Source organism: Electrophorus electricus, chromosome 15, assembly GCF_041902795.1.
Source record: "Electrophorus electricus isolate QZ-2024a chromosome 15, ASM4190279v1, whole genome shotgun sequence".
Lineage (NCBI taxonomy): Eukaryota > Metazoa > Chordata > Actinopteri > Gymnotiformes > Gymnotidae > Electrophorus > Electrophorus electricus.
Window position 1 is genome coordinate 13,263,802 of NC_137511.1, and position 21,199 is coordinate 13,285,000.

Here is a 21,199-nt window from a genome sequence, read left to right on the forward strand (position 1 = left end):
GAGGAACGTTTTTATCAACACCCTCGTTCACTACGGATCGTTTTAAAGGGCGGACGACATTTCTTGCAAAAGTTGTTGCAAGTTGCTACATTTTAACTCAGTTTACCCGAGTGTCTGTAACGTTGTTTAGAAGGACTGCATATAAAGTTCACGGATTTATACTTTTGATTTCGCTAGCTAAATTAATTGTTGCTATTTTACAAAAAAATCATGTTAGTGTACCTATCTAGCTAGCTAGCTATAGCTTGTGTAAAACTATTGTGATGTGTGACCGAAAGCGTTTTAGGTAGCCTCCTGTCTAATTACGTATTTGAGCTTTTTTGTGATCTAGAAATGACTAAAACACATCCTATACAGTTTTTCCGCATATATACTGCATACCTACAACAAAAGCAACCTTAGATGGATTTGCAAGATTAAAGCAATAGGCCCGACCATAATTAAATGTAATTCAAATTGTGATTTAACGGACAGCGTTAACGGTTCAAATCTTTTGCTATGTAAACTGACTAGTTAACCTAACTGAGTAAATACGGGACCATCTTTATATAGCTCTGGGTAAATAGAGGACCACCAGTCGTAGGAAGGTAACACAAATCGAGGATCAAAGCTCATTTGGTAGCTAAGGGGCATACAGTTCAAAAGTGGAAATATTCAGTTCAAGTCAAATCCCTGGATGTGTGAATATGAGAAATCTGAAGGGATGCACTGTGATCATGCAGCATATGTTGTATGCATCCAAATGGCTTGGGATTCTTCCGTCATCCGGTAAGTTTGTTAGTTTTATTTGAAATGGTAACATTGCAAATAAAGAACACGCTTCGTTCGAGTGGTTTTCTGTGACTATTTGCTGATATGTATTATCTAAACGATTGTAAAAGGGACATATTTTACGACTTTCAGTCAGAATTCAATCGTCCCGTAGCATAAGTGTTCAAAGTACACATGCTGATTTTTTAATACATTTGAGGGTACTTTTAAAGTTATTTTTAATATGCAAAGAACGTTTGGTGTTAGAAGAATTTTCTTTTTACTCTTTCAGGTAGTTGCTCTTGCTCTGTTTCCTTGCTCGTACGGAAGCTGTCCTCGGTGTCTGGAGCCGCTCCAAAAGTTTGCATAGTGGGAGGTGGCCCGGCCGGCTTTTACACAGCACAACAACTCCTGAAGGTTATCTTGCTTTTCTGTTACTCATTACATCATTTTGTGGACTTTATGAGAGGCTGGAAATTGTCCGAGCGTTATCGTATTGTGAACAAGTGTGGTTTCATGTCGAAGAAAGTGAGGGCTATTCAGATGTTTTCAGACGCCATAAATTGCTGTGTTTAAAAGGACTTGGATGCGGTACTATATTAACTATCTGAAAATGTAGTGTGCTGTGGAAAACACTTGTCATATTTTCAAGCCTGTAATGTACCACATAACCAGTAGCCGAATAAAATGGCAAACGAATTACATCAGCTCTGGCTGCCTCTTTACATTACAAATGTAAGAAAACCTTTCCATTTATTTCTAGCTATGTTTACTACGTATTTATCAGTTTACTTCAAACAGGTTAGTCTGGCTAACTTAAACGTTGCCAGCTAATGTTGTCTACCTTATCCAATGGATTAGCTGTTGCATGAGCACCTCATATTCTTTTGAGTTTCAGCAGTATGGAAAACTCACTATAGTTCATAGCGGCATTATTAAATTGCAAATACTTAAGAGATAAGTGAGGAATATGTAATTTTAATATTGGAGCATAGTACTCGATTTCAGACACAACTTTATTGTTTGGGTTTTATTTGGTTTGATTAGGTCAAGACAGTATGACACTATGTCACCACAGAGAAGGATTCAAGAAGTGAGATTTATGGCTTTCATTCTTTCATGTCCCAGCTCATGTTGCATTGCATACTGTTGTAGTCAAGGTTGACACCCTCTTCAGTGATGAAATTCATGCATCCAGATGGCATTAAAAGTACTACAGGATGAGCAATTTTATAGTTTGTTATATTTTCTACAAAACTATTTTGTGCCTTGGTGCTTTTAATACGTTGAGCACAATAAATTTAAGGGGGACCCTTTAATAGTTACTAAGAGTTTTATATTAAGAGAATGGCTCTGTTCATGAGATCCTAATATACACCAACTTTTAAAGCATTATTAAAGGCTTAGGTCTGATTTAACATACAGTTTAGTTGTAAAACTGAGAGGAAGCTTTTTCCCATGATATGTTCCCCAGCTTTTTTTCCTTTACCTCTGATCTGCGTGCATTCATTTGAAGCCGTGTTTAGATTTGGAACTGGAACTGGAGATGGAAGAGAGGAGCCAACTTAGTTTTATGGTGTGCACTAACATTACATAACTACAACACTGCAGTTCACCTATATGTTGGATCAGTTTGTCTTCAGTGAATGTGCTACTGTGGATTTTGTAAACTTTGGGGTTTTGCATTTACTTTCAGTCACTTGAAGGTAAATGTGGCTTTTGCCTTTACTGAGGAAATCATGCCTTATTGCTAATCACCTGAGAGGGGTCAATGCAGATTTTACTTGGTACAGAATCAGTGCACATACTTTGTTTCATTAGACAGTAAATATTATGTGTGCATAGTGTGAGTAAATGCATGTAATTTGCCTCAGGCCCGGCATGACATAGTTGTGGACATCTACGAGCGGCTGCCTGTGCCGTTTGGGCTGGTGCGTTTTGGAGTGGCTCCAGATCACCCGGAGGTTAAGGTTAGTTTTTGTTTATTTGGATAGAAGCTCGTGAGAAACCAAATATAATTTGGTTGAGTAGCACAAATGCAGTGCAATAATAAACAGTATTACCAAAATCAGTGCTTTGTAAAATGAAATGTGTGGTGTAGTAGAGTCATGTGGTGGAGTTACAGCTGCAGAACAACACCTTTTTATGCCACCAGCTTCTTTTCATCCTACAGTGGGGGTTTTACTACAGGTCTCAGATCAGTAAATGCTCGGTATTGCTCAGTATTGTGTTTGAACAGCTCTACTGCCTATAGCATGAAGGAAAGTAACAAATTCTTACAGATCAGGTAGTAATAATGTGTACATGTTAAATATCAGTCTGTTATGCTGATTGCTTGCTTTATCAAATGATTAAACAGCTCTGTACATTCTCTATTTTTGCCATACCAGTTTGCACCCATCATTTAGCTATCTCTGTACAATCCTGACCTCTCATTTGCAGATTTGCTTGTTTTATCAAATTATTCAATACTGGATTAGCATAGGGGAGCACAGTGCAAGAAAGGTCCATACAGCCCACCACCCTTCTGGTAGTGAATAGTAAACATGCTAGTAAAAGTAAAAGTGTTTGGGTTTTGTTTTTGTTTTTTTTCTATAACAAACTGTGTAAATCCCCTAATATACTTGATACACCTGGAATAATACTGTGATCTGTTCAGTAAGGTGCAAAAGGAGAAGGACAGGTTTTGGAATTTTCTGTGCTTTTATAATCCATTGTTTCACATGAAGATGAGTGGGTGTGTTGCCTCTACTACTAGTACTACTACTACTCAGGAATGCTTTCATAGAGATCTGGGATTTTCCAGACAAGCCCAATTTTTGGGGAGGGGAAAAATGTAAATTATAGCATGCCAGAAAAATATCTAGTGGAAATCCCTGCTCCATTCCGTCTTTCAAAATGCATTGCTGACCTCCAAATATGGCCTTTCTTTCAGGATATCAGATTTTCAGAATATCCTCTCTCAGGAGCCCTGACCTTTGCCCTTGAGAGCAAGGCCAGGAGTCACAGACACCAATGTATCTGATATATCTGCTGAGGTGTTTTGTTTTTTTTTTTACTTCTTTTCTAGAACGTCATTAACACCTTTACACAGACAGCCCACAGTGAGCGCTTCTATTTCCATGGCAACGTGAATGTGGGGATGGATATCAGTGTTGAGGAGCTGAAGGAAGCCTATCATGCTGTGGTGCTTGTGAGCAGCTGTTTCACATGTTCATTCATCCACTCATACATCCTCTCATTCTATTCATCACATTCAGTTTTAACTGTTTTACAACTGAATACCACACTTGCTCTTGTTTGGACAGAGTTACGGTGCAGAAGGGAATCGCTCTTTGGCAGTTTCAGGGGAAGATTTGATTGGTGTGTTCTCAGCCAGAGACTTTGTGGGATGGTACAATGGACACCCCAGTAACAAGGAGGTAACACACAGCTTTCATTGCAATGAATGCATCTCAAACCCTGAGTTGGTGCTAAACCTGTAATGCAGTTTAAATAAATTTAGTTCAAATACTTTTTCTTCATTTTTTTTCTTCCTTATTCACTTGTCCTAACAATCAGGTAATTCTCAGGGCAAAGGACCTTCCAGGCTACAACTGAGTGCATATACAGAGGTATCCTGGAGCCCCAGAGAGCCTGTTCCCTCCACAGAAGCTAGTCCAGACTCCTTGCCTGAATTTTTCCCAATCCTGTTTTTCTCACACACAGCTCCACCCAGATCTAAACTGTGAGACAGTGGTGATTTTGGGACAGGGCAATGTGGCACTGGACATAGCCAGAGTCCTGCTGTCTCCACTGGACATGCTGAAGGTCACTATACTACTAATTCATATCATTAAGCAGATAGTGGTGTTTGTTGCTTTGTTTTTCATTTTCACTTGATACAAATGGTTACAAAAGCCATGAATCTACTGACAGATTAATAGAGTGTAGGAGTTCTCTCTTAAGTATGACGTTCATAAACCTTGTTCAAACTTCCTCTCCTGTATTTTTCTTGTTCCACGGCTGCATAATGCATTAAAGTCTCATTACCATATGATACAATATGATCTATTGAAGCTCATCTCCTTTCCCTACAGAAGACAGATATTACCCAACGTGCACTGCAGACTCTTGCAGCCAGTCGCGTCCGCAGGGTTTTAATGGTGGGACGAAGGGGGCCTCTGCAAATTGCAGGCACCATTAAGGTATAACATCTTTCTCTCTGTCTCATTCTTTGTTTCAGGTAGTTTTCTCTCATTTTGTGTTTCTCTTGATCTTTCTTTTTCTTCCATCACTCTCCCCACATCTGGGTCTGGGTCTTGCGTGCTCCTTCTCTCTCTACTGCATATCGATTCTGTTTAAGCAAAGACCTGAGCACTCTTTCACGTGCTTCCCAGACTAGTTTTCCTATGTTGACACAGCATCATTATATTGAAGAAGCCCAAATAGTATTGAGCTTTTATGTCCACTCCGTGTGTGTTTGTAAAGCAGCAATAATGCAGAAGAACCAGTTTATGGGAGTTAGAATGTTTTTTACTTAGTCTCTTGTGTAATCTTTGTTATGGTTAAAACATCATGTTTCATTGAAACATTGCGTAAGAGTAATGTGAAATTCTAACTTTATGCTGTCATGTTTTAAGCATTAACTTTTCCTCACTAGGAGGTGCGAGAGATGATTAACCTGCCTGGTACCAAAGCTGATCTGCTTCCTGTTGACTATGACGGCATAGCTGAGGCTCTGAACGGTAGGAATGTTGAACACAAAAGACCATCCCCTTTTTGATTAAAGTTTAATTAATGATTAATAAAATAAGATAATAAATACTCAGAATAATTGATGCATATAGTAAGCATGTCAGCTACACAGCTTCCACAGCTAGTGTGTAAAAAGTCTAATCGTTAAAATACTGGAGTTTAAAGTAACATGAAGACTAGCATGAAAGTTCAGTGTCACTGTAATAAATAATGTTTTCTGACTGGTTTGAATTAGGCAGCTGAATAGCATCTTAAAATAAGCACACTTCCAATTCATGGACTTTTTTGTGCGTGCGTGCTTTTTGCTGATTTAAAAGACAAACCCATTCTCCATGTTACCTTCTCATTACAACTGGAATTAGTTGCCCTGGCCCCTTGCACTTCAATTCAGGAATGTTTTGGGGCTGCATTTTGTGTGTTTGCCAAGAGTTTATGATTAATGTTGGAAATGGTTAAAGAATGAAGTGCTTTAGATCCAGTGCATTGTATACCAGCAGCAAATCATATTGCCAGCAGCAAAACATATTTCTGGGTCATTTGTTTTGAAGGATGTTCTGTTGGTTGTTGAAGAACTTTTATTATTGTTATTTCAACAAATCGTAAGGTAAATGGGGCATTTGTCGGGGATAAAATCCCTTTTATATAAGAAAATGGCAAAAATATTTAATAAAATGGTGATTATGGCTAATAACAACAAACTAGCTGGACCTATTTTCTGCTCAATTGCAAAAAGATAATGAAAACAGATCATGTATCAATAACCCATAAGGATCACAATGATAACAATTTATATCTGTGCTTGCGACTGTGTTTGAATATGATGGGTTAGCAGAAGTCTGTTTTCATGTAATCTGCAGCTATGTTGCCAAAAGTATTCGCTTACCTACCCAAATCATTGATTTCAGGTGTTCCAATCACTTCCATGGCCATTGGTGTATTAATCCAAGCACCTAGGCAGACTGCTTCTACAGACATTTGTGAAAGAATGGGTTGCTCTCAGGAGCTCAGTGAATTCCAGCATGGTACCGTGATAGGATGCCACCTGTGCAACAAGTCCAGTCGTGAAATTTCCTCGCTACTAAATATTCCTCAGCCAACTGTCAGTGGTATTATAACAAAGTGGAAGTGATTGGGAAAAACAGCAACTCGGCCATAAAGTGGTAGGCATGTAAAATGACAGAGCAAGTTTAGTGCATGCTGAGGCACATAGTGCGCAGAGGTTGACAACTTTCTGCAGAGTCAGTCGCTACAGACCGCCAAACTTCATGTGGCCTTCAGAGTAGCTCAAGAATAGTGTGTAGAGAACTTCATGGAATGGGTTACCATGGCCGAGCAGCTGCATCCACGTCTTGCATCACCAAACGCAATGCAAAGTATCGGATGCAGTGGTGTAAAGCACGCTGCCACTGGACTCTAGAGCAGTGGAGACGTGTTCTCTGGAGTGACAAGTCATGCTTCTCCATCTGGCAATCCGATGGACAAGTCTGGGTTTGGCGGTTGCCAGTAGAACAGTACTTATCGGACTGTATTGTGCTAAGTGTAAAGTTTGGAGGAGGGGAGATTATGGTATGGGGTTGCTTTTTGGGAATGGTCAAACATTCCCAAAAACACCCAAATCTTGTGGGAATTCTTCCCAGAAAAGTTGAAGCTGTTACAGCTGTAAATGGTGGGCTGACATCAAATACTTGGCACACTAAATAAAAAACAAAAACCCCTCTGTGAAACACCAGCATTACGAAGTATTGTGCAACAAGACTTCCTGTAGTACATCCTCCATGTTGAGCATAATGCCATATTACCTTCATTTTTTTAATAGTCTGTCTTATCTAATAATAATGTCAGTTTTTATGACTTAAGCTTGGCAGCAACTGTAGAAAAAAATTCTTGAAACAGGCGAGGTCAAATATGAACGTGATCTTTTTTTATTCTTTGCTCTTTCAATGGACATAGAATAATAACCAGGAAATAAAATGTCTTTGGCTTGGGCCAAAATACAAGACTGAATGAGAATCACAATTTCTCAAAGATCTAAGTAAAAGCCAAATAAAAAGGAATTACCTAGGTCACTGTCTATGGAATCTATGTAGGTATCTATGGGATTGGTTTGACTATAGTAGTTTTGGTAAGATTCAAAGTTGGGGAAGCTGAGATGTTTCATTAAGTTAGACAAATGGAAAACAAGCTCCAAATAAACTTCACAATCTGAAGCATCAGACAGTGCAGATTCAGTTATCTTTGAATATATACCAGTTTCCTGGTATTATATATCCAACAGAATACAGTGGTCATTAATTGTGGTTTACTTTCTTTGTGGGTGCATGTGTTTATATGTATAGACCTCCCAAGGCCAAGGAAAAGGTTGACAGAGCTCATGATAAAAACATTGAAAATGGAGGATGGTGGACAGGAAGTAAGCAAGCAATGGGGATTCCGTTTCCTACGAAGTCCTGTGAAGGTGCTCCCAGGGGCTGATGGGAAAAGAGTTGCAGGAATTCGTTTGGCTGTTAACAAGCTTGAGGTAAAAACTCTTGCATAGGAGAGTTAAATTGAACTAAAACGGATGCTTAAAAAAGCTACCCCTTTGATATTTATTGATATTGGATTTTATATATGAAGTAATGAATCATTGCCTATGGCAGCTGATGGCACAGTGGTACAGAGGAAAGTCTTTCTAGTCAGTCAAAATAGCCAAAATATGAACAAATCTTGTTGCATGATTTAAGGAATTCATGCAAGAATTGCATGAATACCCCAGAAGTTTCTTCAGTGATTACACTGGAGTCCAAATGTGCACTACCAAAAACTAAAGCATTTGATACTGGAAATGTTTTTCACTATTTCCGTCTTGAAAAAATAATAGATTTGTCTCAGTCTTAAACATTGTAATAGGTATTAGCTGAGTCAAACTGTGTGTTGGTTTTAGATGTTTGAGCCTTGTTTGTTTTGTTGTAAAAACAAACGGGTGCTGTCTAGCAGGCATGTTTCCCTCACAATGATTTTTGATCAGTGAGATGCTGATGCTGATGCTCAGAGTCCAGTGTGAGCAAAACGTTCCTCTAGTTGCACTTCTGATTTTATCTTTATATTATGTGGCCTAGTAGCACATTGATGCACCGGTTCCTGTTGGCTAGGAAGTCACGCTGAGCTAAGATGGATAAAGTCACATTTGCATTCAGCTCAAGGCAAACCTAAATGATTCCAGTTACTATGAAAATCCCTGTAACTATGTAAAAAATTGATAGAAAGGAGTGAATTAAAGTAGACAAAGTCTATTGTTTTGTTTTGTTTTTTCCCCTTCGAGCTGTATCTTCCGTTTTAGGTGACAATACTGGGGTCAATGAACCTGACAGGAGGAGCAGAATAATACTCTGTCAGTTTCAAAGTTTAAGCGTGGCTATTTACAAGCTGTGAGTAGACAGCTTAGACAGCCTCTCTCTGAAAAAGAACATGTTTGCTTTGTGAGGCACACAATTCTCTTAAATATCTATCAAGATGATTTTGAAGTGTATGATCTGGGCTTGCTGGATGAAGGGCTTTCTCCTGTGTCTTTTCACAGGGCTCAGGGGAGGGGGCTCAGGCAATACCCACAGGCCATACAGAGGACCTGGAGTGTGGGATGGTTATCTGCAGTATTGGCTACAAGAGTCTACCTATCGACCCAGCCGTGCCCTTTGACCCACGCAGAGCCATAGTGCAGAACAACTTGGGCAGAGTGCAGGGTACAGCGGGTAAGAGGAACAGAAAGTGTTGCTGTGTCTTTGTAAATGGTGTGTGTTTGTGTATACATCTGTTTTCCATGGGTTCTTGATGTGTGTACAGGGCTGTACTGCAGTGGCTGGTTAAAGCGTGGTCCAACTGGTGTGATTGCCACCACTATGAATGACAGTTTTGATACAGCAAGAATTATACTGAATGACCTGGAGGCAGGAACACTGGACATGTCCATCCACAAACCTGGTGCTCAAGATATAACAGCCTTACTGAAGGCACGAGGTAAAACACTCATACACTAACAGGTATACATGAATGAATAAAAGTGCAAAAAGACACACACAAACATACATATAAATAATGGTACAACTACACACATGCACACAACAGTACTTAATAAACTGAATTTTTACAATCCACTGAGAACCATAGCAAGAGAGGTGACGTGGAAGAGAGTAATAGCCTAGAGAGACTCCTTTTTTTCAATCTGAACAAAGAGATGTTCCTCGAGAGAGAGTGTGAGAGAGAGAGTGAGAGAGAGAGAGAGAGAGAGAGAGAGAGAAGTCAAAATTCCAGTAAAGTACACAAGGTTTAGTCAAATCAGACATGTCTGTTCATTTGCTGATGTATCTCTGTGTATTTGTATTCCCAGGAGTGAGAGAAGTATCCTTCTCTGAGTGGGAGAAAATAAACTCTGAGGAGGTGCGGAGGGGAGAAGCTTTGGGAAAGCCCAGGGAGAAGCTTCTCGATGTGGAAGAGATGCTAGCAGTAGCCTGGTCCTGATCATGCCTTCAAGAATCCTGCAAGAATCCTTGAAGGCTGAACTACAGGGCATTTGAGGCACATAACCACAAGTCAGATTAGGAGCATGTCCATGTCTTACACCGACTCCCAGTATTAGTCCTGGGGATTGACTACCATGCCCTTTCCCTCTCCTTAAGTGCTTTATTCAGTGCCTGAAAAACTCGAGTAAAAATATTAACGTGCAGAACAAGGTGGATCTACAGGACCCCTCCAAGTCTACAGGACTGGCCTTATGAACTACTCATCAGGTTATCAGTCCTGTGTCAAACAATCTGACATGTACCACCAACATTATATGTTGATAAACATTTAAAAGACCAGTGTAAGACAAAACCAGTTAATAGTAAAATCCATTACACTTTCAAGAGCACATTGTCAAATAGCCTCTGTAAGCTTAATTCGTCTGACTGTCAAGGCTTCCCACAAAACAATTTTAAAATTGTCTATTTTTTTTAAGTCATCCTGTGGTTTGCACATCTGTGAAGCAAGGTCCTTATTTATCACAGGAATGGTCACCCTCAAAGCTAAAGACCAGTTCAGTGTTTTCTCTGCCTTTACACGTTGACAGAATAAACTGGTCACAACTGATTATATATATATATATTCATATATATATTCTTACCAAAATTCTTATCAAAATTGTGTGTGATGATATTATGATATTAATATTGAGTTACTTTAGGTTGAATCAGGTGTTCAAACCGACATGTGTGCACAGGATCACCACGTAAGCACCAAACTGTAACCTTTTCCAACACGTCTTTTTTTCAGCAGTGGCAATTTATATATATATATATATATATATATATATATATATATATATATATATATATATATGAATAAATATAAAAAACCATATATATATATATATATAAGTCATTTAACACATGATGATATTTCCTTACATTCAGCTAGGATGTTGATTGAACACTGGGAAAGAGCATATGAGACAATTAAGAAATGTTTAATACAAAATGTTTAATACATTCAGAAATATTACAGTGGACAAGAATTCACATTTTGAATACCCAGAGGCTAAGAACTAAAGCCTATGAGATGAATAATGGGTGGTCACAGCATTGGGTACAGAGGTGTGGCATTCTCTTTAGTAAGCATTACAATACTCACCTGATGAAATCTTAGCCAGTGAGAAGCGAGCCTGTTTCCATTGTTTAAGTGGCTGTGTGAACAGGGTTCTCCGGCTCACAGAAGAAAAAGTTTGTATAAGAAAGTGAAGGTTTATGAAAGGTTAGTTAAAGATAATTGCATGACACTGTGAGGAACAGAAAATAAAAATTCAAGAAGGATTAAGTTGTTTCGGCATTTGTCTGGACTGCTGTTCCTCATTTCCAGCACCAACAAGAGAACTGAAAATCCCAAAAATAAAGCAGTTGGCTTCCGTCACACCCTTTCGGGCTTGTCTAAAATGATAAAATGACAGGTCTTTTTTCTTGGTGTGTTTGTTTTTAACCATTGGGATTCATCTTGTGAACAAAAGTGGATTGAATATGTATCAGCCCTTTAATATGATTGGTGAGGTTAGTGCTTGTAAAAGGTTACAGTTTGCCAAAGAACACATTGACTGTCATGTCTTGGCATATTCATAAATGATTGCCATGGTGCTTACGTGGTGATCCTGTGCACACATGTCGGTTTGTTATTTTCCTGAAGATTTTGGGGTATTTCCAGTTTGTATGTAGCCAGGGCATCCAAAGTTAATATCCTGTGAATGTTTTTACTCAAACACCTGATTCAACCTCAAGTAACTCAATATCATAATATCATCAGGTGATCTGTGGTAAGAAACACTTAAAAGATTAATTTCCATCTACACACATCTATCCTAAATTACACCCCCCACACACACAATTTTGATAATAACAGAAGTCTGTGACATAAGTGGCTGTGTAACACAATCTGGCTCCTCTGTGCGTGTAAATTATTGAAAGAGCTTGATAGGGAGTGAGATGATTAGCTGAACACGATGAAGGTCGATGCATGACTAGGAAAAAAAACAAGTGTATGTGTCATTACACTTGTACCGTTGATGCAAAATAACCTGTTCATTAATTATAGAAATGGCTTCTCTCCCCACATCACACGATGGATCACATTCATGTTCTCCCCCCCCCACCCCACCCCCCATCAGAGTCTAAGAAAAGTTAAGAGTAAAATCAAGTTGGACCAAATGACCTAAAATAAGTTTTGCTTTATAGAGCAACAAGACATGCAGGAAAAAAAAAACAGTATTCTTCTGAAGCGTAGATCAAGCCTTAACGCTATGCATGCACGCGAGAGATAGCTGTCGTGTTTGCTTAGGTTTTTGCAGAGATTGTAAACCTTCACATCTAATTACCACATATTGCTGTATGTATCTGCATTATGAAATCACATACACTGAGAATTTCACTGGATCAGATTTATATTTACAACAAAACATTTTTACAAATGTGTGTTCATGTTTAGTAAATGCCATAGGTATGTTCTTTTCCTCCCCTGTAGCGATCCATATATCTGAGTGGCTGTCCGTGAGGGTATTTTTTCTGCGGTGGGTGGTACACAGGAGGTCTATCATATTCAAACACTGGCTCCCTCATATCTGTAGATGTAAAACACATCATTACTGTGGGCTCCAATTTCTAGCCTGGACATCTTGGAAAGAACTTATTTCACTATGTCATAAATCTGTGCGAACATCTAACAACTGCAACAGTGCAGGGAGGCCAATATTACGCACACTTGTTCAGGGAGACACTAAACATTCATTTTTGGCACCTTTAATTTTTATTTTTCTATTCCGGTTCATATGACGGTTACTTGGTTACGAGATATGAAAAACTATTGAGCAAAGCTCATCTCTATAGCAAGGATTGTGAATCCAGACTAAGCAAGCACAAGTGGGTGTGCTCTTACTTGATTCGAACATAAATCTGTAGCGATTGCAAGTTTTAAAATATTGTTAATACATGTCTCACATTTCCCAAACAAAAGATACTAATTTTTGGCTTAATGCAAGACAGGCATTAACAAGCATAAAATTATTTTGTACTGATATCACTGCCTCTTAGGTTAAAAGAATGGTAAACATTTTGTGCTTGTCTGACACTGACCAGGACTGTTGAAAAATACTGGCATATTTGCAATATAAAATCCATTAGCAGAGGCAAAGATTTTAAATGGATCAGTGTGAAAAACCGAACCAAGCTAATCGTTTTCAAATATTAGACTGGCAAGTCTAAGTCTATCAGCATTAGATGACAGACAGCTGTGTGTGTGTGTGTGTTTACGTGTGTGTGCAAGCTACTGTGCTTATTTTGTGACTTACTGAACCGTGTGAGAAAGGCGTCACTGACAGAGCTGTCCCACTGGCTCTGAAAGAAAACCAGTCCAGCAGGGGTGATCAGGTCTTCATGTTTCCTGTAGAATTCCAGTGTCTTAAAGCTTCGCTTCTTTAGACTGTAACTATAACACACGCCCCCCCACACACACAAACCAAATGCTGAGGACATTTTCAACTGCAAATACTTTTGATACAAGATATACATGATGGATTCAACACAATTATTTTGTAGAAACACTACAGGGGTTGTGCATAACAGTTCAAATAAGATCATATATTACAAATATGATTGACATAAAACTCAATGCAGACAGCTCTATATAGCTGTCTATTTAATATTCCTGAAATTGCATATAAATTCAACACAGTAATGACACAAAAGCAGCATTAACAGAGGAGCTTTATAAGGAGGCCAATTTAGTGCACTGGCTTTATTAGCTCACCAGGGAGAAGGCAGGAGATCACTGCTGAAGTCAACAAGTACTTCCTGCTTAAACAGGAGGAAGATGTATCTGTGGTAACCAGTTCCCTTGGTGGGAAATGGTGCAATGTATTGACACACTTCCTGTCCAGAATGTACCGCATTTCCTGGAATATTTCCTCTGTGAAAATAAAAACATTTATCTACATCACTGGTAAAGAACACTCGATATGTAGTAATATGCAGAACAATTCTCAAATAGACAACCTTTGCTATGTGAAAAGCTATTCCAGTTTGAATACTCACACTAGCCAATGAACATATTCTTGCTCACTATCCTGTAAATGCTCATCTGAGAAAACATGGACATTTTAGTCAATTAAATACCCATTAAAACTCAGGACAATGTTTCCATTTGTTAAAACTTTCTCCAAAGCTCTTATATTACCATCTTGTGGTGTACTTTGAAACTGACAAGGACTGTCTACATAATTTGTCCAGATTAGAATATGGGGGAAAACCCTGACCAAACAGGCAGTTATCACTTTCTCAAAACTTTCATTTTAAACTAACACAGACAGTAGGAGAAAACAACTGAGATCACTCCCTGATATACATTAAATAACAGTTCAAAAATCTGCTTTTTGAGCAGTACCAAAACAACTTTGAACCTTTGACCTTCTGTCTTTAATTCCAGGTATTTTATTGGTACCTGGGCTTGTCAGGAGCAATGTCCAGAGAGAATTCTCTTCTGCCTCAAAGCTTACGTGAGGTGCTAATGATGCCTGAAACATGATTACAAAGTCAGTGGTGGTGTGGGTGAAAGCTTATTCACTGAATTCCAAACAGCACCTGTGACAAGATGATGATTATCATAGATGAAGTAACTGAGTATCTCAGATTACCAGAGATTATCGTACCTGACTAGGTGATAAATGGTTGCCATAATGCACCATGGCACTACTGTCATCTCCATATGCCACCCTCAGCATGACTCTTGGCACAAAGTAAGCCATGGGGAAAAGATCCTGGTAGATTCCGTAGTGTTCTGCCAGCCTCCGAATGTGATGTGGCCCGTTTGTTTTCTCCCATGCTGCCTTCACTCTGTCCAAGGGAATGCGAACTAGAATGGGAAGGGTGAGGGGTGGAATCCAAGGTCACGATGTGCATGCAGGTGAATGTAAAAAAACCTGATTTATATAATAGCATTATGCATATTGTAGCAGGCTCAGATGAAACTGTGGGACAATGGAAGCATGACATACAGGTGCGCAGGCGGGTAGCCCTCTCCAGGTCGGAGTTGTTTTTGTTTTGCTTCGTCACCCTTATCCTCTCTTTAACTTCCACTTTTCTGGAAGGCCGACAGTGAGGCAGCCCGATGTTCACTGGCTCAAAATCTGCCTCATCCTTAAGACCTGTACACATTTACAGCATTTAGCAGATGCTCTTATCCAGAGCGACTTACAAAAGTGCTTTGTCATTTACTCATAGAATATATCCTAGTACAGTACAGTAGGTTAGAATCAAACATACCAATAAACTAGAATACAGGGATGAATGCTGATACCTAGAAGTGCAAAATACATAAGGTCCATCTTAAACAATGATAAGTGTTATAATCAATAAGTGCTAGAGTTTGTTAAAGAACATAAACTAATACCCTACAGCATGTAATAATTTAGTCAGTCAATATGGGAGCAGTGTCAGTTGTCCTTGAAATATTCTGCAAATAGACTGCATTTGAAGACTAAAAGGGACTCTGCTGTCCGGACAGAAAGTGGGAGTTCATTCCACCATCTTGGAGCCAGGACAGAAAATAGCCTTAATGCTTGTCGTCCATGAGACCTGAAGCAAGGCATTTCAAGCCGAGCCGTACTTGAGGTTCGAAGTACGGAACGGGCTTTGACCATTGACCTCATGTATGAAGGGGCTGGTCCATTTTTGGCTTTGCAGGCAAGCATCAAGGTTTTAAGTCTGATGCGTGCAGCTACAGGGAGCCAATGAAGGGAGCGCAGCAGTGGAGTAATGTGTGAACTTCGGAAGACTGAAAACCAGTCGTGCTGCTGCATTCTGGACAAGTTGTACACATGCAGTTCTTATTATGAGGTACACTAACTGTGACTGAATTCACACACTACATGCAGAACTGCCTATGCAGTTAGTGAATGAGTAAGCGAGCAGACCATTTTAGATCAAGTCTTTATGCTACATTCACGTCCAGGACGTCAAGGCCGAGCCTTTATATACCAATATAGATGTCGCATGTACCATGGTCATGTTCTGTATCTGTATTTCCTGTACGTCTTCCACCAAACCTCTTTATTATTAGTCTTCTCTGCCACTCGGATATAAAGTGTGTAGCTGCGATAATTCTCCAGTGACTCCAGGTTGTCCAAGTCTATGCCTGCGTTGGGCATTGGACCCAGAGGTGCAGCCCGTCGACATAATACACCTAAATGTGCTGGAATAAAAAAAAATGCCATTAAGAAGTTAATGTCAGCTACTTCTTGGACAGACTAGCTAATCACTGGACATGCATATGTGAAGTTTGAGATATCGAAGCTTCGTAGATTAAATCACAGACAAAGCAAAGGTGAACTGAGACCACAAAAACGTAAATAAATAAATAAATCGCTTGCCTTCTGTTTTAAAAAGCCTTGCAGTGGTTTTGACCCTCAAAGCTGTCCCGATACGCAACACGCGTCTCACCACCCTGCCTAAAGCCATTTTGGAATACAAAAAAGAGTGACGTGAGTACGTGTGCGTGCTTGTGCTTGGAGTGTCACAGCTGCTTCCGCAGTACACGTAAACACATATACGTATGCTATTTGTGACGTAAACACATATACGTATGCTATTTGTGACGTAAACACACACGTAAAATATTTATGCTTGAAACGTCACAGCTACTCCCGCTGTACACTGTGAAGTTCTGCTTAAGAGGAATTCGAATAGCTTTCGGATAGGTTACATCACATCATCTTTCAGCAGAGCGTGGTAAGTAAGTTATACGTTATTATCGCGGGAACATGTCAAATGCTGAGCTGAGATGTTTCATTAAGTTAGACAAATGGAAAACAAGCTCCAAATAAACCTCACAATCTGAAGCATCAGACAGTGCAGATTCAGTTATCTTTGGAAGGTGAAAGAGACTTTTTATAGCAAAAGGTGTATTCTGTAGGAAGTTGTGGATGTGACAAAAGGAGATAAGACTGCATCCACAGCATGGCTTGTTAGTATCATTCACTATATTACACTATAAACGACGATACAGTTGTACTGTATCAGTGATTGTATAAAGTGAAATGTCATCAGAGTATGAGAGGCATGTTACACAAGAGTAGACTGGCAGGCTGAGGTTAATTGTCTGGGATTCACCTAGGGCAAGAGCATGATTGTGGTTTTCAGAGCTTCCTGTGTGCATATGCACACATGCCCCGTTTCAACTGATCTCACATGTATGTATATCAGGTTCAAAAGTTTCCTGGTATTATATATCCAACAGAATACAGTGGTCATTAATTGTGGTTTACTTTCTTTGTGGGTGCATGTGTTTATATGTATAGACCTCCCAAGGCCAAGGAAAAGGTTGACAGAGCTCATGATAAAAACATTGAAAATGGAGGATGGTGGACAGGAAGTAAGCAAGCAATGGGGATTCCGTTTCCTACGAAGTCCTGTGAAGGTGCTCCCAGGGGCTGATGGGAAAAGAGTTGCAGGAATTCGTTTGGCTGTTAACAAGCTTGAGGTAAAAACTCTTGCATAGGAGAGTTAAATTGAACTAAAACGGATGCTTAAAAAAGCTACCCCTTTGATATTTATTGATATTGGATTTTATATATGAAGTAATGAATCATTGCCTATGGCAGCTGATGGCACAGTGGTACAGAGGAAAGTCTTTCTAGTCAGTCAAAATAGCCAAAATATGAACAAATCTTGTTGCATGATTTAAGGAATTCATGCAAGAATTGCATGAATACCCCAGAAGTTTCTTCAGTGATTACACTGGAGTCCAAATGTGCACTACCAAAAACTAAAGCATTTGATACTGGAAATGTTTTTCACTATTTCCGTCTTGAAAAAATAATAGATTTGTCTCAGTCTTAAACATTGTAATAGGTATTAGCTGAGTCAAACTGTGTGTTGGTTTTAGATGTTTGAGCCTTGTTTGTTTTGTTGTAAAAACAAACGGGTGCTGTCTAGCAGGCATGTTTCCCTCACAATGATTTTTGATCAGTGAGATGCTGATGCTGATGCTCAGAGTCCAGTGTGAGCAAAACGTTCCTCTAGTTGCACTTCTGATTTTATCTTTATATTATGTGGCCTAGTAGCACATTGATGCACCGGTTCCTGTTGGCTAGGAAGTCACGCTGAGCTAAGATGGATAAAGTCACATTTGCATTCAGCTCAAGGCAAACCTAAATGATTCCAGGTACTATGAAAATCCCTGTAACTATGTAAAAAATTGATAGAAAGGAGTGAATTAAAGTAGACAAAGTCTATTGTTTTGTTTTGTTTTTTCCCCTTCGAGCTGTATCTTCCGTTTTAGGTGACAATACTGGGGTCAATGAACCTGACAGGAGGAGCAGAATAATACTCTGTCAGTTTCAAAGTTTAAGCGTGGCTATTTACAAGCTGTGAGTAGACAGCTTAGACAGCCTCTCTCTGAAAAAGAACATGTTTGCTTTGTGAGGCACACAATTCTCTTAAATATCTATCAAGATGATTTTGAAGTGTATGATCTGGGCTTGCTGGATGAAGGGCTTTCTCCTGTGTCTTTTCACAGGGCTCAGGGGAGGGGGCTCAGGCAATACCCACAGGCCATACAGAGGACCTGGAGTGTGGGATGGTTATCTGCAGTATTGGCTACAAGAGTCTACCTATCGACCCAGCCTTACTGAAGGCACGAGGTAAAACACTCATACACTAACAGGTATACATGAATGAATAAAAGTGCAAAAAGACACACACAAACATACATATAAATAATGTATGCTATTGTGTAAAAAAAGCTAGTGTGTAAAAAGTCTAATCGTTAAAATACTGGAGTTTAAAGTAACATGAAGACTAGCATGAAAGTTCAGTGTCACTGTAATAAATAATGTTTTCTGACTGGTTTGAATTAGGCAGCTGAATAGCATTTTAAAATAAGCACACTTCCAATTCATGGACTTTCAAAAAGTTATTTTTTGTGCGTGCGTGCTTTTTGCTGATTTAAAAGACAAACCCATTCTCCATGTTACCTTCTCATTACAACTGGAATTAGTTGCCCTGGCCCCTTGCACTTCAATTCAGGAATGTTTTGGGGCTGCATTTTGTGTGTTTGCCAAGAGTTTATGATTAATGTTGGAAATGGTTAAAGAATGAAGTGCTTTAGATCCAGTGCATTGTATACCAGCAGCAAATCATATTGCCAGCAGCAAAACATATTTCTGGGTCATTTGTTTTGAAGGATGTTCTGTTGGTTGTTGAAGAACTTTTATTATTGTTATTTCAACAAATCGTAAGGTAAATGGGGCATTTGTCGGGGATAAAATCCCTTTTATATAAGAAAATGGCAAAAATATTTAATAAAATGGTGATTATGGCTAATAACAACAAACTAGCTGGACCTATTTTCTGCTCAATTGCAAAAAGATAATGAAAACAGATCATGTATCAATAACCCATAAGGATCACAATGATAACAATTTATATCTGTGCTTGCGACTGTGTTTGAATATGATGGGTTAGCAGAAGTCTGTTTTCATGTAATCTGCAGCTATGTTGCCAAAAGTATTCGCTTACCTACCCAAATCATTGATTTCAGGTGTTCCAATCACTTCCATGGCCATTGGTGTATTAATCCAAGCACCTAGGCAGACTGCTTCTACAGACATTTGTGAAAGAATGGGTTGCTCTCAGGAGCTCAGTGAATTCCAGCATGGTACCGTGATAGGATGCCACCTGTGCAACAAGTCCAGTCGTGAAATTTCCTCGCTACTAAATATTCCTCAGCCAACTGTCAGTGGTATTATAACAAAGTGGAAGTGATTGGGAAAAACAGCAACTCGGCCATAAAGTGGTAGGCATGTAAAATGACAGAGCAAGTTTAGTGCATGCTGAGGCACATAGTGCGCAGAGGTTGCCAACTTTCTGCAGAGTCAGTCGCTACAGACCGCCAAACTTCATGTGGCCTTCAGAGTAGCTCAAGAATAGTGTGTAGAGAACTTCATGGAATGGGTTACCATGGCCGAGCAGCTGCATCCACGTCTTGCATCACCAAACGCAATGCAAAGTATCGGATGCAGTGGTGTAAAGCACGCTGCCACTGGACTCTAGAGCAGTGGAGACGTGTTCTCTGGAGTGACAAGTCATGCTTCTCCATCTGGCAATCCGATGGACAAGTCTGGGTTTGGCGGTTGCCAGTAGAACAGTACTTATCGGACTGTATTGTGCTAAGTGTAAAGTTTGGAGGAGGGGAGATTATGGTATGGGGTTGCTTTTTGGGAATGGTCAAACATTCCCAAAAACACCCAAATCTTGTGGGAATTCTTCCCAGAAAAGTTGAAGCTGTTACAGCTGTAAATGGTGGGCTGACATCAAATACTTGGCACACTAAATAAAAAACAAAAACCCCTCTGTGAAACACCAGCATTACGAAGTATTGTGCAACAAGACTTCCTGTAGTACATCCTCCATGTTGAGCATAATGCCATATTACCTTCATTTTTTTAATAGTCTGTCTTATCTAATAATAATGTCAGTTTTTATGACTTAAGCTTGGCAGCAACTGTAGAAAAAAATTCTTGAAACAGGCGAGGTCAAATATGAACGTGATCTTTTTTTATTCTTTGCTCTTTCAATGGACATAGAATAATAACCAGGAAATAAAATGTCTTTGGCTTGGGCCAAAATACAAGACTGAATGAGAATCACAATTTCTCAAAGATCTAAGTAAAAGCCAAATAAAAAGGAATTACCTAGGTCACTGTCTATGGAATCTATGTAGGTATCTATGGGATTGGTTTGACTATAGTAGTTTTGGTAAGATTCAAAGTTGGGGAAGCTGAGATGTTTCATTAAGTTAGACAAATGGAAAACAAGCTCCAAATAAACTTCACAATCTGAAGCATCAGACAGTGCAGATTCAGTTATCTTTGAATATATACCAGTTTCCTGGTATTATATATCCAACAGAATACAGTGGTCATTAATTGTGGTTTACTTTCTTTGTGGGTGCATGTGTTTATATGTATAGACCTCCCAAGGCCAAGGAAAAGGTTGACAGAGCTCATGATAAAAACATTGAAAATGGAGGATGGTGGACAGGAAGTAAGCAAGCAATGGGGATTCCGTTTCCTACGAAGTCCTGTGAAGGTGCTCCCAGGGGCTGATGGGAAAAGAGTTGCAGGAATTCGTTTGGCTGTTAAGAAGCTTGAGGTAAAAACTCTTGC

General features: G+C 39.3%; 3 protein-coding genes across 5 annotated transcripts in view; 2 read left to right on the top strand and 1 right to left on the bottom strand.

Moving 5' to 3' along the window:
- Nucleotides 1–54: 54 nt before the first annotated feature.
- On the top strand, nt 55–15,179 carry LOC113581986 (NADPH:adrenodoxin oxidoreductase, mitochondrial). The gene is made up of 12 exons (XM_035533332.2): nt 55–768; nt 1,043–1,167; nt 2,625–2,720; nt 3,821–3,943; nt 4,059–4,172; nt 4,459–4,560; nt 4,830–4,937; nt 5,393–5,477; nt 7,824–8,005; nt 9,044–9,215; nt 9,307–9,480; nt 9,851–15,179. The coding sequence occupies exons 1-12, from the start codon at nt 687–689 to the stop codon at nt 9,979–9,981; spliced, it is 1,494 nt and encodes a 497-aa protein (XP_035389225.2). The 5' UTR covers nt 55–686; the 3' UTR covers nt 9,982–15,179.
- On the bottom strand, nt 12,407–16,490 carry LOC118242401 (large ribosomal subunit protein mL38-like). Its single transcript, XM_035533333.2, has 9 exons — nt 16,403–16,490; nt 16,050–16,224; nt 15,029–15,180; nt 14,684–14,886; nt 14,476–14,548; nt 14,070–14,115; nt 13,786–13,944; nt 13,328–13,464; nt 12,407–12,601 (listed from the first exon to the last, which is right to left on the bottom strand). Exons 1-9 carry the CDS (start codon nt 16,488–16,490, stop codon nt 12,465–12,467), a joined length of 1,170 nt encoding a protein of 389 aa, XP_035389226.2. The 3' UTR covers nt 12,407–12,464.
- Nucleotides 16,232–21,199, top strand: part of LOC118242402 (NADPH:adrenodoxin oxidoreductase, mitochondrial-like) — a 7,803-nt gene continuing 2,835 nt past the window's right edge. Inside the window, exons 1-4 of one of the 3 annotated variants that reach the window (XM_081697411.1) lie at nt 16,232–16,760; nt 17,330–17,511; nt 18,550–18,673; nt 21,004–21,185. In XM_081697411.1, coding sequence (XP_081553537.1) covers nt 17,365–17,511; nt 18,550–18,673; nt 21,004–21,185 — 453 coding nt within the window. In that variant the 5' untranslated portion in view covers nt 16,232–16,760; nt 17,330–17,364. Of the gene's footprint in view, nt 16,761–17,329; nt 17,512–17,874; nt 18,401–18,549; nt 18,674–21,003; nt 21,186–21,199 lie in introns of those variants that run through there. The other 2 variants (XM_081697413.1, XM_081697412.1) reach the window with 2 other exon arrangements.